Below are 16,135 nucleotides of genomic sequence, written 5' to 3'. Positions count from 1 at the left end.
ACACCGCTCGACTACTTGAAGGAAGTAGCTCATGAGCAAGTCTTTTGTATCCTCGCAATGGTATAATTCCTGTAACGTCTCGTTCTCGGAGGATTTATTTCGTTGATTTGTACTTGTTTATTGCTTTTGTGTTTTCATGAATGGAGCATGTCGCATGCGAATCGTAATATGGTTTTAATGGCGTTTCGACTTCAATGATATCAGCGGCTGATTGCGCTTCCCGTAAGAAGCTTCCAATCATTATGTATTTTAGGAACAACAAATAAGGATATTTAGAGAACGAATTAATTATTCAATTGTTCGCGCAAGAAATACCTGTCTCTTTTTCGAAAGTTATAAATGCTGTTTTCAAGGAGTTCCTTAGCTCACCATAAAACAGATAAGAATCTTTGGTTCCGTCTAGAAAAAGAAACCTTCAGATCAAACCGAAAGGGGTTCGGATTATATTTTCTAATCGTATTTGTATATTTCTTTTTACGGTCAGCTTGTCATCCACGTACAATCGAACAGAGAGTCCATTAATTATTTCCCTTCGACTTGTTTCAGGGGGAGCATCTCGGAAGCCATGCCGGCTGACGAGTTCGCTGGAAATCGAAACAGAAGCAAACCAAGACTGCAACCACCTTAACGAACCGCTATTATCACTGGCAAGGTCATCGGGCAGAACGGATCTAATCATGCTCACGCCGACCATGCTTCCTGTGCACTCGTTCCTCTTTTTTAACGACGTCAACCAGAAGATCGGGTGCTAAAAAATTCGAAATCGAGTTGATTGAAAATCTCAGGGAATATTAAAAAAAAAATACGAATAAACAATTTGATATAGAAATCATCCATTTTGGGCAAAGAAAAGAAACAATCAGAAAAAGGAATAACCACAGAAGCTCTGAATTTCATTGCTTCCTAATGGTACTTCCTTGGATATTTTTACATTCTGGAGGCGTGAACGAACTCTGAAAAACAGAAACGACTTCTATCGGATGATCGAAAGAACTACCTGGACACTGAGTATAATTATTCACACGTGCGGATGCCATTTCCGGCATGTTTCTCCATGAAGAAGGTCAGCTTCAGTTTTTGCCACTTGTAGATAGAAGTTGAAGTGGCGGACGTCTTAACGAGGTTGCTAGAATGTCAAAGAAATAGATGAGGGAAATATTATGAAGATATATTTATGAATATCTAATTGAGCATTTAATTAAGAACTTAATCGAAAGACCAAAATAAGTTGGTTCTCGAGACCAAGTACCTATCTAAGTATAATAGTCTTTTGTACTTACGGTTTAGTAAGAGGACTCGAGTAAAACGATTACTCGTTAAAAGGAACAATATAATAATCATGCCTCCGCAGACGGTGGTCTCTGCTTTCATGCCTCATCGCGGAGAATCTCAGCGAAAAAAGTGTCCCGAAGCGTGAACTGAAAGGTGGCTATGTAGGCTGCCTAGTGAATGCCGTCGCCATGGTGGAGCTGGCGTGTAGCAACTCCCTAAGTCCAGGAACCTAATCCTGCGTCAGAAAGACAAAATTCGCTACGGAGAAAAGTAAACAAAAATATATATATAGGGAAGAAGCGACAAAGATTAAAGATCGCTAAGAATTACAGGTAATTTAATGATAAAAGGGAGAAAGAATTGTGTAAAAATTCTACTGGGAAAGAAAAGAAAGATTAAGCCTCCAACGAGAAAGACGTGCTCAGAAGCGAGTCCTGCGTAGCGCCATGTAGAGGAGCAGGAAGAAGCGCAGTCTTCCTCAGGCATTCCAGCGTCGAGTAATGCTGAAGCATATCCTGACGGGGCAACCGTCATCAGCGGGCTCCAGGCACCAGCACAATTACTACCAGGCGAGCTCGGGCTCGTTGCACGGCGGCCACCACCACCACCATCATTCTGGTCACCAACAGGATCAACAGCAACACCATCATTACAACCAAAACAGTAACGTTCGTGGAACGACAGGGGGCAGCCAAGGACGGGGAGTCGACGTTTACGACTCGGTGGTCCATCAAAGAGCCAACGTGCATCAGGCTGCCACCACGCCATCTTTCACTCACAGACACCCTTTGAATCATTCTCAGGTGAGCGTGAACAATCTTTCGCAACGATTGAATCACTCGCACGCTCTTAATCTGTCCACGTTGTCCACGTCGAAGCATTCTGTGAACAGCGTCAGTCCTGTTGCCGGTGAGAATAACAATAACAATAATAATAATCTGTCGACTACATTGGGGGTGATATCCCCGGCGCCGCTGCACCAGGACAGCAGACCAAAAGCGAATGGAGGCTTTGATATCTCGAGACTGTCCAGATTACCCAGTCAGGCGACACCTTCGCCTGCACCTGCTCTTCAGGGTACGACTACCGGGGGACAGTTAACCGGTCCCGGTTCCACGGCGTACCCCTTGAACGCTTCCTGGTCGTCGTCCCTGTCAAGGAATCACAAGGACCACGAGGTTGGCGCGAAAGAGACGTTGACTAGTTTGGGTTTATTGTGTCTAGTGTCGTTGTTACTGGCGCTACTCTCGTTGATCTTCTTGCTGAAGATCTCACCGTTAACGGTGACGCCGAGTAGCCTGATCAGCCAGGAAGAGTATACGATTGTCTACGAGGTGACGTTAGCGCTGTGCGCACTCGCCCTCTCCCTAAACCTCTGTTGTCTCCTCATGTGCGCTATACAGTTCCTCTTCACTCTGAAACTCGTCAAGACTTCGTATCAAGGACATTGGTGAGTAGAGTTTTCGTTTTATGCCACGCTGGGTAAATCTGTGATTTATAACGCTTTAAATACCTTTGTACATAATCCGTACTTTACTCAACCCGAAGGTCGAACAAGGTGTGAAAAATATATACGTTTAAAGTTTGTATCCTTAAGATACTGTTGTCTTTGAAAATCCGGAAGTCAAACAAAATACACAAAGAGAAACTTCTAAAAGTGCAAATAAACGTTGAGATACAAATATCCTTTAATCCGAACTATACATATGATGGAAAGAGGACTCTCATAGTCATCGACATTTTCCCTCCTAAATGTCAACAGCATCCATATTTACATTGTTGCTGTTGTACATGTAACTTTTCAAACTTACTTAGGTATTGATAAAGAAAAGAAAAATAAGCATTTTCCTGGTAGCTGGGAATTCGCGGGATTCGCGGTCGAACGATGATTACCATTAATTTCTATAATCTGGCGACGCTATCCTCAGTCATTATCCTTGTGCCGGAATATAAGTTCTCATTCGTCCATGCGTGGCCTACCTGTGTGCGTCTGGAACAAACGCAGTGTCCCGTATCCCGTGCGATATATCAGAGGCCTGTCTAGTGTTTCTTCTCACGCGGCCTGGAGGACGAAACGCAAAAATTCACATCCTGTACTTGACGTGCAAGCGTTCACCGACCGCGTGTCCCGTTTTTACTGATCAAACACGTGTCTGCAATCACAATACGATACTGTGTGGTGAGATGTATCCGTAAATGCGTATGTTTCGTGACGCGAACCTTGAAAATGAAAATTACACTTTCGTTTATTCCTCGAGCGTCATGCACGCAGGAAATCGTATAATAATTTTATTAGTAAGATTTTTTTTTATATAGACTACGCTATATTAATTTGTGACCAAGCTGAAAGATCGTGACACGCCCTTTGTGTAGAAATTGCAATATTCTCCGTTTTACCTAATAATTCTCCCAGCAAATTCAGCACGCACGTTCGCGAAAAATATTATCGAATACACACAGTGCAGTGCAGATCAAGTTACAAAGGGAATATAGATATGCTCGCCTCCCGTGACACGCAACTCGAAAGCGAAAATAAGGCTCGTTAAAGACGATACATACTCCTCGAGATGGGATCTGTGGTTTCTGCTCGGAAGTTCCCTTATCGTTGGTCAATCGGATTTCTTTTTTATCTTTTTCGTTGCCGACCGAGACAAAGTAAGCATCGCCGACTCTAATTACTAGCGAATGGAAACGCGCGTTAAGTTATGCAGATTGGCCGAAATCGTCGGCCAAATCATTGTGTGTTACGTCGCGTAACACTCTACCTAGCCGAGGCCACACACCGCGGGCAAGATGGCAACCAGATGTTTTCGGATACTCACTGCGTACCCTCAACAGTCTCAAGTACCTTCCATAAATCTCATAGATTTCCTAGTAAAGGTCCTTCAAACCAAACAAACGTCTGTTTTCGAAGAATTTCCAAAGACTATTGTCTACCACGGCGTGACAAGGGAAAGTTAGTTTTTCTCACGTACGCTGCAACTTTCCTCCCACTAACCACTTTCTCTCGAGGGCGGTTAAGACCCTTCGTGTGACCAATTAACAACGAAGCCTATTCCCTCACTCTCCTAACTAAAATCGTCACAAACAAATCCGATGGTCCCGTGCGCTAGACACACCCATCCTTAGCTTTCCTCCGAGACAGCATCGTCTCCCAAGACAGTACTGATTTTACATCCTTCGAACGGTCAACATCCTTCAACCGGGTATACACACCCATAGATCAGTCACTCACTCATCTCGTACATACGCACCAGCGTAACTGTTTTCGTTATAAGTTGTTAGAATAAACGGTGAAATATAACTTACTCTGCTGTGTCATATTCATTTAACCACCTCTGTTATCTTAACCGAAACAGGGGAACGACTACTTCGCGGCGTCGATTCACCGAATCGTAGCGAGAATTTACGCCTCTCGCTGACGCGTTTTCCTCGCGACCGCGTCTCTCCGCGAACGGTCGTAACACTGTGATTACCCTCAACGGACACGTCGTTTTGAGTTTTCTCTTCGGTTCTTTAATTCCGTCCTTTTTCTTTCGCTCAGTTTTTTGGCCAGTGGCGGGTCTTTTATCGCGTGGCGAGTTTGATTCGCGTGGGAAAATGTCGTGTGCTCTTCGGCAGATAGAAAGATCATTGTTTCTTAAAGCATCCAGACGTTGTGCGTGATTGGCATATTAAAGTTTCTTGCGAATGTTACCGTGTGACCATGTCTCCCTTGTGACCGTAATTGTGCGACGATGTTTTCCTGCAAATATTACCATCTAACAAGTTTTTCCAACGAATATTACTGTTCGATCAGGTTTTACTCGAATCTTGTTCTTCCCTTGATAGGGTCCTTTCCTTATATAGAGTGTCCCAGGATTTCGCAGTCAAATCTATGCCACTATATTCCACTGACTATTTTAATGTACCAAACTACGAAGATGCGGCTGATATTGTGCGTGTTGCGTTATTCCACAACTAGGCTTGATTGGCAGGCCATTGGAACGAGATTTGTTCAAGCTGTTCGAAATGTTGGAGAACGAGCCGTTAACATTGTAATGTATGCAACTACAGAGACGTATCGTAACTTTTGTTTCGAGAACAAATAACAGAGAAGAAGAGAATAATGAAGGTTGGACACGGACGAAATTAGCTGTCGATCTTGAAACTCGTGCACTGCGATTTCAGATAATCAAATTAGCATAGAATGAGATTTGGGAACGGGCAGAGTATATTCCGGAGTTTGGATATATATATATTTAGATTAAAGATTGGTTCTTTGCGAGAAACGTTTTTAAGCAACATATGAAATTCTTCGTCTATTTATAGTATATTTCATTTTACTATAGTGGGAGCAGTATTCTATAAATCGGTTTATAAGAGTGCGAATTTATTATCTTAACGCTAGCCTTGCTAAACCCGGTCAAATGACATGTTTCAAAATTTAATTTGAAATTGTGCGTTCGTCGTTGTTTCTTTTCTTCCTCCAACTTTATGTAAATTCTTATATTATCCGACTAATCAATTTCTCAATTTTTGTTAACGTAAGAATCTACATAAAGTTAGAAGAAGAGAAGAAACAACAATGACTGTACAATTCTAAATTAAATGTTGAAACACGGCCTTTTGACCAGGCCTGGTAGAGTTAGTGTTAAATCATGCTTTGTAATTATTTATTTTGGCTGGTGGTAAGCAACGGTAACGCAAACACTGATCGAAGTAGACAGGTGTTCGTTAGACAGGTATTCAGGCCCCAGAATTTCCAGGTCACCGATTGGGGCCCCTGTTGTAAATTTCTGGTGATTCGCCCAACTATTGGTTAACTAAGAGTAAAGAGAAGAGGACAGTTTACATCTGAGCTACTGCTTCGATTAACCACATCTGGCAGAATGGCCTTTAGGGAAGAAAGTGTACCGTTTTCTGTGGTCGACCATCCTTTGTTTTCTTTTCTGAACAATAGATCTAGCTTGGACATTGATAACTAGCGGTTTATCGATCGTTCGATGACACAGGACACAGCCATTCTTTATGCTACGTTATCACCACGACTAACTTTTACAGCTGTCTGCCAAGTTAATATTACCGGTTGTGTCACACTATCGCAGTGTGCCCAGAAGAGATAACCGGAGGACGATTAAAATTGCAACGTCACCGGACGCTTCTCGTTTCCCTTCTTTCTCTCTTTTCCTCGTCCTTTCGCTCAACGGTTGTTTCCCCTGCTTTGCTTCCGGGGCTTCCAGACAATTCAAGATTCTGCTGAATTGGAATGCTCGATTTTCTCCTAGAGAGCTGTTTAGCTAGAAGGAATAGTCCGAGTGTCGACGGGTATGCGAAGAACTGTCTTCTTGTGCTCTTAACCACTTAACTACGTTCGACGTGTTTATTCGTTATTGTTTGATTTTACCTGCTCACCCCATAGAGGCATTTTTGAAATTAAACTTTAAAAAGTTAAAAATTAATTGTTTCCAAAATGTTTTCAAATACTCCGAAGATCGTTGGATATTTTCGTGTTAAAATTATTAACAAAGTAAAATATACACAGCTGTATCCGTATTATTAATAATTAATTATCCTACGATATTTTCCGGGTTACTCGCGCTCCTGAAAAATTTCTACCATAGACCTCCCCCATATGTAAGGAAATAAACTTCGCAGTTAACAAATTAATTGTTTCCAAAATGTTTTCAAATATTCCGAAGATCACTGGATATTTTCGTGTTAAAATTACAAAGTAAAATATGCACAGCTGTATCCGTATTATTAATAATGGAGGCTGACTCCTACGATATTTTTCTACCATAAAAATTTCTACCATAGACCTCCCTCAAATGTAAGGAACTGCGGCATAAGTTCCCTAATAAACAATAGGAATTTCTGTTGTAAACTACAAATTACAAATTACGAAACCTTCCGCTCTAAATTAACTAAAGATCACCAACAATTCTCCTTCGTTCTGAAACTAATTCTCCGACAATGGTGATCCCTATGAATGAGTCAACTGGCAACGAAAGACCAAAAGCAAGAGGGTTCTCGGTCAGTGTCTCTGGTGCACGCCAGCTAGGAAGCCTCAGCCGAAGGTCGTCCGGCTGAAGATAACTGCGAAGTCTGCAAAGTGGCATTGTTAGCGAAGGAGAAGGAGCCCTGGGGTGTGCAGACGTGCTCCGAAAGAAGCACGAACTTTAATGGTGGGTCCCAGTAGTAGACGGCCGTTCCTCTTCGCTTGCTCATTGTCACTCGAAGCTCGGTGCCCGTCCCTCCTTCCGTACCACGCTACCGAGTCTGAGACGCGAGGATGAAAGAAAAAAAGCCGAAGTATGACACAGGTCCAACGACGACACCAACGACGACACCAACGACGGCGATGACGATCACAGAGACACGAGAAGAATGAAAGACAAGCGGCGCTGCTAAGTGCCGGCTCATTACTTAAATGGTCCGTGATAAGGGATCTCTGGTGCTGCTGGCGCGAACACGCTGAACAGCAGACTTTTCGAATAAAGCCACTTTTGGACAAAGTAGTTGCTGGCTCACGAAGTTTTCTTCTTTCGTTGTTAGATGGCGCGATCCTAAAGTAGGCGCGCATTTTTCTTCGCGATCTCACGTTTCGATCGCGAATTTCGACTTATTGGGGAAACAGGTTAATTGGATTATTACTGGAGAGACGTGGATGGATGAACGTTTTCATCGTTTCGTTCAATGACGGGTGAAACGCGCGAAAAGAGTTCGTAAGGTTTAAGCTGGGTGAGACAATACAGCTTTGAATTTCCTATAAATGAGAGTTTAACAACGACGTGTCAAACACGACGCATGGAGCATTTGTACTAAATTTCTTATTAAATCTTGTTAATTCACTAGCTAAAAAACCAACTATTACATCGAACATGATACGACCAATAAAAATAAAGAAATCGATACGAAGAATACGAAACGTAGATTCTTATGAATATGTGCGTTTCTTTAGGTGTATCGCTCCTCCAAACGACAATTCGCCGAAACACACATCAACTTTAACCAATGTATGAGAAATCGTCTCTAGCGCGTTTTTATGCCAAGATGAACGCTACTGTGACCCCGAACGAACCGTGAAACTGAACGATTCGATCTGTCATTGAAAACGCCCATCGGTCGCGAAAGTCTTGTTCGTTTTTCATCGACGGCCCGGTTTAACGTTACACGCGTGTCTGGTTTCTGTTCACGGGCGGTTCTTCGTGCGTCAGAGCGTCCGAGCATACGCGTGCACCCGTTCGTCTTTCCACCAGAAAGAGAGAAGAGGGCTCTCTAACGTGGCTGTTGGCATTCCACGCCTTCGAATCCGGCATTTCAAATTTTTTCACCGACACAGGGCACTACGGAACGGGAATAAATTTGGCGGGCCGTGATTGCGCCTTAATATTCCAACAAGCAGACAGAAAAATAGAGAAAGAAACGGGCACTCGCGTGTCTCAATGCTTGTAATTTATTTTTCGATTAATTCCCAATCACCAGCCGATAATTTTGATGTTTCCAGCTGATGATAAATCGAAAAAGTGAATAGAGGACTTCCAGTAGAATTTGCGTGATTCATTCTTGGCGTTGATTGGCGTGAATTGTTCGTCAAGACGTTATTTTTCCAAGGGTATAAAAATCTGTCAGTTAGGTGGAAACTATCAATTTGTATACGAAAGATACGATCGTATTTGAAGATTGTATCGTAGTCATCTGATTTATCGTGCAAATTTTGCACGTGACACTCTATATTAAGTTTGTTGTAGCATTAATTAATCACAGAATGTTACAAGAAAACAAATTTGGTTTGGCAAATATAATGGCCGATGTTATGTAGATATGTGTGGCGGATCGGTATCAATAGGACGCCGACAGGTCGAGCCGCGGGTACCAACCGCCAACACTAGAGGGCTACGACGACAACGAGTCTCTCTGTCTAATTCGCTAGTGGTCGAATATACGAGCGATTGATATAAATACCGCACCTAGCGAGACTCACTCTACGTCTAAGGCAGGGACTACCGGGCATAGCCTTACTGACGAGTCCACCGGTAGTCCCGGGACGAAACGCTCTCTCTCTCTCTTTTCATCCGCCTCATTGGTGACCACCGACGACGAACACGCACCTCTGGAGAAGGAGTCAGAAGGAGCCAGCCGCCTCGTCCCCCCCATGACGATCAGCCTTCCATCATCGACGACGGGCCATTCCCTCTATCTTGTATCGCGCTATATGGCTTCGAGGTCACGCTATAGCGCTAGGGGGAGGCTGTGTGGCGAATCGATATCAACAGGACGCTCACTGGACGAGGCATCAACGCGGCGCAACACCTCCCGGGCGATCCGCGGGTACCAACCGCCAACACCAGAGGGCTACGACGACAACGAGTCTATCTGTCTAACTCGCTAGCGGTCGAATATACGAGCGATTGATACAAATACCGCACCTAGCGAGACTCCCTCTACGTCTAAGGCAGGGACTACCGGGCATAGCCTTACTGACGAGTCCACCGGTAGTCCCGGGACGAAACGCTCTCTCTCTCTCTTTTCTTCCGTCACATATGTAATGTTCGAATTTGTAAACTATTAACTTTTTCGACAAGGAGGTATAAGGAACAAGTTAAAGTAGACGTCATGTTATGAATCATCTGCGAGATATAAAAGACTTCTTTTATGAGGGCTCAACACCTCGTGAAGTCAGATTTTATTTATAACATACTTTACGATTTTGATTTATTTGTTTGAGGTGGTATGTCGTGATAGGGTCGGAAGGAAAACTCAGATTTCTTGAACGATAAATGTTTATTCACTCTAATGTCAATGAGTACACTTGATACAGGATTCGCGATTGTATTCGGTTCGCGAATGCGCGGTTATAAGATAGAGCTTGGAGCGTCATGGCGTATAAATACGTATGGTGATGTTTCGAGCTCGCGGAACACGAAGGTTTTCTTCTCGCCGTGTCGCGTAATCAGGTGAGGACTGATTTTCTCTATTCGCTCCTTTAAACGGTTCGCGAATTCCGAGTTGGCCTGTTGCTTCGTTGGTACGAAGAATTCTGTCGGCAATCGTATGCCAGTACCGTAAACCATTTCGACTACCGTTGCGTTCAGGTCCTCCTTGATAGCGGTTTTTATGCCTAATAAAACAATTGGTAGGACTTCTACCCAGTTGCTCGTATTGTGACATTTTATTGCTGCTTTTAATTGTCGATGTAGGCGCTCCACCATTCCGTTGGATGCGGGGTGATAGGCTGTTGTGCGTAAATGCTTAATGCCGAGCAACCGGCATAGTTCATTGAATAGGTTTGATTCGGACTGGCGTCCTTGATCAGTCGTTATTTTTGAAGGTACGCCGAAACGAGCTATCTATGTAGAGAGGAGGGCCGAGGCAACGGTTGTCGCTATATTGTGAAGTTTCTGCCTTCTAAGGCGTGTCGAAAATGTTTGACTGCGGTGTATATCGCGAGTAGTTCGCGATCGTACGCGCTATATTTTTGCTGAGCGGGGGTCAAAGATTTCGTTGCGAATCCTAGCGGTTGTAATTGGTTATTCGCGCGTTGTTGTAATACTGCCCCCATTGCGTAGTCGGACGCATCTACCGTGAGGCTGATAGGCGCACCTGGTATCGGATGCGACAGCATCGTGGCGTCCACGAGTGCACGTTGCGATTCGCGAAAGCTGTTTTCCTACTGCTCCGACCACTCGAGGGCGCGTTGCCCTTTTTCGCGCCTTTTAACAGGTCGTTGAGCGGCTTAAGTGTTTTTGCGGCCCCCGGTATGAAACGTCGGTAGAAGTTTATCATACCGAGGTATCTACGTAGTTGCTTGGCGTTCGCGGGCTTCGACAATTTTACAATCGCTTCGACATTTTCGGGCGGCGGCTTAATTCCGTCGGGGTTTACCGAGTATCCGAGGAATGTGATTTCGTGCACGCCGAATTCGCATTTCGTGGGGTTTATCACAACGTCGTAATTATTGAGACGGTTGAGCAAGATTTTCAAATGTTCTCGATGTTGGTTTTCGTCGTCCGAGGCTATGAGAAAATCATCGATGTACGCGTAGACGATATCGAGCCCGCGTATGATTTCGTCGACGAACCGCTGACATGTTTGCGTGGCGTTCCGAAGTCCAAACATCATATTTGTTGTTTCGAGAAGTCCGGTAGGCGTTGTTATCGCGGTTTTTCAATGTCCTCGGACGCAATCGGAATTTGGTGGTAAGCGCGGACTAGATCGATTTTTGAAAAGATTCGCTTACTATGCAGATGTTGCGCGAAGTCTTCGATATGTGGCGGTGAGTATCTGTCGGGTACGGTGCGGGCGTTCAACGCACGGTAGTCGCCACATGGTCGCAGGTTTCCGTCCTTTTTCGGCACTACGTGCAGGGGTGATGCCCACGGGCTTTTCGATGGTCGCATCACGCCTTGCTCGATCATGTGTTCGAATTCCGCTTTTACCTCTTTAAGTCGATCAGGTGCAAGCCGACGCGGTTTGCTGTAGACTGGTGGACCAGGTGTAGTTTCGATGTGGTGTAGCATACCGTGTCGAATTCTCTCTTTTCCGAAGATCGGTGGGCGGGTGAGGTCCGGGAATTCTGCCAGGAGTTGGTGGTATGGTGATTCGCCGATGACGGTCTTGTCGGACGCTTCGTCTGTTGTGGCGGTGTATCCCCTTGATGACGTCTGTGTTATCGTATCGATAAGCCTTTTGTTTCGCGGGTCCACGAGCAACCCGTAGTGGCTTAGAAAATCCATGCCGATGATGGGTGTTTTGACGTCGGCTACGGTAAAATCCCACTTAAATGCTCTGCGTAGGGACAGGTTTAGGTAGGGACAGGTTGGCCGCGAACAGCTCGTACTCGCTTCTGTTCACGTGTCCGTGTAGCTTGTTGCGCGGGTATACGCAAACATCTGCGCCGGTGTCGATGAGGTAGGAGATCAGCGAGTTCTTGTCCGTTACGAATATGCGGCGAGATGCCAAACCGTCGTCGTTTGCCGCTTTTACGGACGGCTAGTCCGGTTTCCCGAGTTCCAGGAGCAAGGGGGTGTGCACTTTCTCGCGCTTTCTCGGAACTGTGTGTGATAGTAACACAGCCCGTCTTGCCGCAGCGTATCGCGAGGGCGCGAACGGCGGCGGGATCGTGTACGCGAGCGTGATTGTACTCGTGCCCTACGGTGTTCATTGCTTCTTTGCTCGGCTACTAGCGCTCGCATCTCGCTCATATGGGCGTCCATTCGCGCTACCCGCTCGGTGACCAAGTTGGCGAAGGCTGCCATGGCGTCGCCTATTCCGCTATTCTGGCCAGGTGGGAGGGTTATCGCAGGTAGTCGGCCTGCGCTGGCCGCGGCGATCTGCCCTGATTCCAGGGTGGCTTCGTAAATGTTATCGGCAATTTGTATGCGGGAGTCCGGATCGTTGTTCTGTACAGAGGCTAGGATGCTCCGTATGCGCTATGGAAGTCGACCTTCCCAGACGGTGAAAATGACATCGTCTGCTAACGAATTGGTGGCTAGGCTTTTGAGATCACGGTAAAACTGAGAGGGCTTCCTGTCTCCCATTTGCTCGTTCTCGATTACCTGTCGGAGTCTCTTGGCGTACGACTCTCCCAATCGCTTGATGAGCTCCTTTTTGACGTACTCGTAACGCTCTGTCGCCGGTGCGGCGTCGAATACGTCTCGAATTAATCTCGCGTGCGACTTGTCGAGATTCGCGATGACGACCTGGTATTTTTCTTGGTCACTAGTGATCCGGGCAGTTTCGAACTGCACTTCCAGCATCTTGAACCACAAGTCGACGTCGTCAGACCAGAACGGTGGCACGCGGAGAAGGGCGCTAATCGAGTCTGCGTTGTCCCCGCCAGCCTTCGTACGTGCGGAGTGGGCGTTATTGGTCATTTCGAACTGATTTAGATTCATTGTGTTACGTTTCACGAGCACTCGGGGATAATCACGTCGGGGTCACCAATTTGAGGTGGTATGTCGTGATAGGGTCGGGAGGAAAACTCAGATTTCTTGAACGATAAATGTTTATTCACTCTAATGTCAATGAGTACACTTGATGCAGGATTCGCGATTGTATTCGGTTCGCGAATGCGCGGTTATAAGATAGAGCTTGGATAGCTACGATTCGAGATACGCTGCGAGTGCGGACAATGATTGCACGAGATGTCGAGAACTTAGATAATTATTCGGCTCGAACCGTGTAAGTATAACGATCGTGATATACTGCGGTAACTCGCGGTAATAGACTGACATTTTTGTCGCGATGCTGCTGCGGAGGAAGACTCGTTGGGATGTGTCTAAGGATGCGAAGGCATCGGATTCGTTGAGAAAAGCTTTGGTTCGGAAAGTGAGGGAAATGTACGTTAATGTTTATTGGCTAATTCGTGTTGGTCGTTGGAAACGGATGCTAGCTGCCCTTGAGAGGGTGTTGCTAGCGGGCAGCGTCGTACGTGAGAGATAGCAGATTTCTCGTGTGTCCCCGTGGTAGGTGGTCGACTTCGAGACTGATAAACAAAGACTGTTTGTCTCTTTGGAGGACCTTAGCTAAAATAAATCCTAAGATTTATAGCGGTCCTTAGGCTAGCTGGAAATATTCGGTACGAATGTATCGACATCTGGCAATCATCTTGTCCGCAGGTATAGGGTCTTTGTGTCGTGCGTCACGCGACGTAAACTGTTGGGAAGTTTACTGTCAAGTGTCGCCACATGTTCAAGGAAAATGTATCTGCAGCCGGTTATAGCGGTAGTTACGTTACGGATGATCTATGGGAAGATTCACACGAACAAACCTTTATGGACTAACCAAATTTATTTTGTTATTAAAAACGATCTACAGAACCGATCGACGACTGGTGTTCAATTTAAAAATTGCTTCTCTATAAAAGCAAGAAATCTAATTTACATCGTGTTCTTCATCTGTCGCCTCCATATACATCCTGGTGGCAATAAAATTCTGAATTTACGAGAAATCCGTATTTCGACTTAAGCTTATCGATGTTACCGACTGGACAAAGCCTTCGAGAGTTTAAATTAACCGATCGACCCTTCGTTGAAAGGACGAGCAAGTTCCAGGAAACTATCGCGGGAACGCTCGTAAAAGCGCGCAATGGTTCGGCGTGGTAACTAGGAAGAGGAACAGGTGCGACTGAATTGTAACGGTTGTCGTGACCCCTTTCAAACGATCCGTGGCCACCCTTCAGTTTCGGCGTCATTAACCCTTCCCTTCTTTCTTCCTGGTTCACTTAGAAACGAAGAAAATTCCGGAGGTAGTTTGCTCTTAGCAGCTGTCATTTTTTTTTCTTTGTTTAGTCGACACGAAGCATTTTGGAGAATTTCTGTGATTGCTTCGCGAAGGTACAGAGAATAAGAAAAAGCGCTCTTTGTTCGTTGACGACTTTCTGTCAATTAGAAATAAGAGTAAACGGCATAACAGTTTTCTTCTTTGCCACTGTATACGTAATTTTTGTTAGACTTTAACAACTCGTATTTTTCGTGAGCAAATACTGTCGAGTGGTTATACACTATATATGTGAAGCTTCGTTTCCTTCGCGCGAAATATCCATGTTGTTCTTTCTATACTTGTGTTCATATATCATGACGTTCAGCCTACACGTGCCCGAGAATGTAATGTAGCAGATAATTGGGTTCGAGCTGTAAATCTTTCATTTGCAGCATGACGCGAATCTAACAATACTTCTTTCCTTGTTCAGATCATGAATATTTTTGTCGCGTGCAGGTAGAATCATATGTCTAGAGTATCCACGGGTTTCGTGTTTACTTATTTCTTTAACTAACTTCGGTTTTAACCAACTTCCTATTAACCAGCAAATTAATCAAATACTTTCAGAATCAATGACAAGAATATACCGAAAAGTGTCGAAAGAATTTTAAAGGTACAATCATTTTCCTAAAAGTTATCTTGAGACGTATTGTATCGTTAGTCTCATAGAGTTAACCACTTTTCTCTAGAATAATACTCGAACACAGCTGTAGCTTTCTATAAATTTCCTCGATATTCGATTGAATTTCCCGAGATCGTTTCCAATGACGAGATCGCAGCAGTTGTTACGAAGAATATCGGAAGAGCGAAGAACGCGTATGTGTGTCTGATCCATCATTCACGATAGTCTCTACGGTCCATGCGTATGATCCATCATCTGCGTAACCGTTTTACATTCCTCACCGTGGAAATGCCGATCCGCGATGCTATTCTCGCGCGCACTCGACCGCTTAAGAGTGTCGTGTAAAATTAAGGTAAAAAGTAAGGAACTTGTTAATTTCCGACAAGGAGATAAAGTTCTTTTTATTTTTTACTCAATTTATACAATTTTTTCGGTTCGCGATGATACACTTTCGATACTTGGATTAGTTAAGAATTTTTTTATTAGACTGACTGGATGATTTTGAAGGGAGCATTTATATTCTTCCATTCGTTGGAGTGGGAGAAGGTTTTGTTTATACTTAGTGTAAAATTCGGAGAACGGCTGGAGTGATCAAATGCCACTCAGACGGCTGAGAACGGATGCTGACCGGACGGTCACACGCGATAAGGCGTTCGGAATTTCGATTTGTTATATACAGCTGCTCGAATTTCGTCTGTGACAAGAGCATCGTCCAGAGACGTTTCCATCATACACAAATAACTTTGTTTTTCTTCTTGCAGTCGGAAGCGTGGAGAATTCGATGTTTCTGGCTGATCTGTTGTTTTATCATTTGCGCGGCATTTTTTCGCGGTTAGAAGAAAGATGAGATTAATATCTTTGTGGTATTTTGATACTTATCGATCTGCCGATAATGTCGGTGCTGGTAGGGGAAAGCGTGGTTGAGAAGAAGCGCGCTTTTTCGATAAATTATGAATTATGGCTAACGGTAATTCACGCAATTTACATAATCTAGAT

At 44.6% G+C, this 16,135-nt stretch overlaps 1 protein-coding gene across 1 annotated transcript; it reads left to right on the top strand.

Annotated features, from left to right (window-relative positions):
* The first annotated feature begins 371 nt into the window (after window positions 1-371).
* On the top strand, window positions 372-2,863 carry LOC117208622 (serum factor response D-like). Its single transcript, XM_033449871.1, has one exon. It carries the CDS (start codon window positions 1,773-1,775, stop codon window positions 2,724-2,726), a length of 954 nt encoding a protein of 317 aa, XP_033305762.1. The 5' UTR covers window positions 372-1,772; the 3' UTR covers window positions 2,727-2,863.
* Window positions 2,864-16,135: the final 13,272 nt, after the last annotated feature.

The sequence above is a fragment of the Bombus bifarius genome, unplaced genomic scaffold (genome assembly GCF_011952205.1).
Source record: "Bombus bifarius isolate JDL3187 unplaced genomic scaffold, Bbif_JDL3187 scf7180000008146_frag, whole genome shotgun sequence".
NCBI classification, from domain to species: Eukaryota; Metazoa; Arthropoda; class Insecta; order Hymenoptera; family Apidae; genus Bombus; species Bombus bifarius.
The sequence above is the reverse complement of the archived record's forward strand: the minus strand, read 5'-3'. Positions and strand labels throughout refer to the sequence as shown.

Coding starts and splice junctions, on each gene's coding strand:
- LOC117208622 (XM_033449871.1), top strand. CDS start 1,773: ATGCTGAAGCATATCCTGACGGGGCAACCGTCATCAGCGGGCTCCAGG.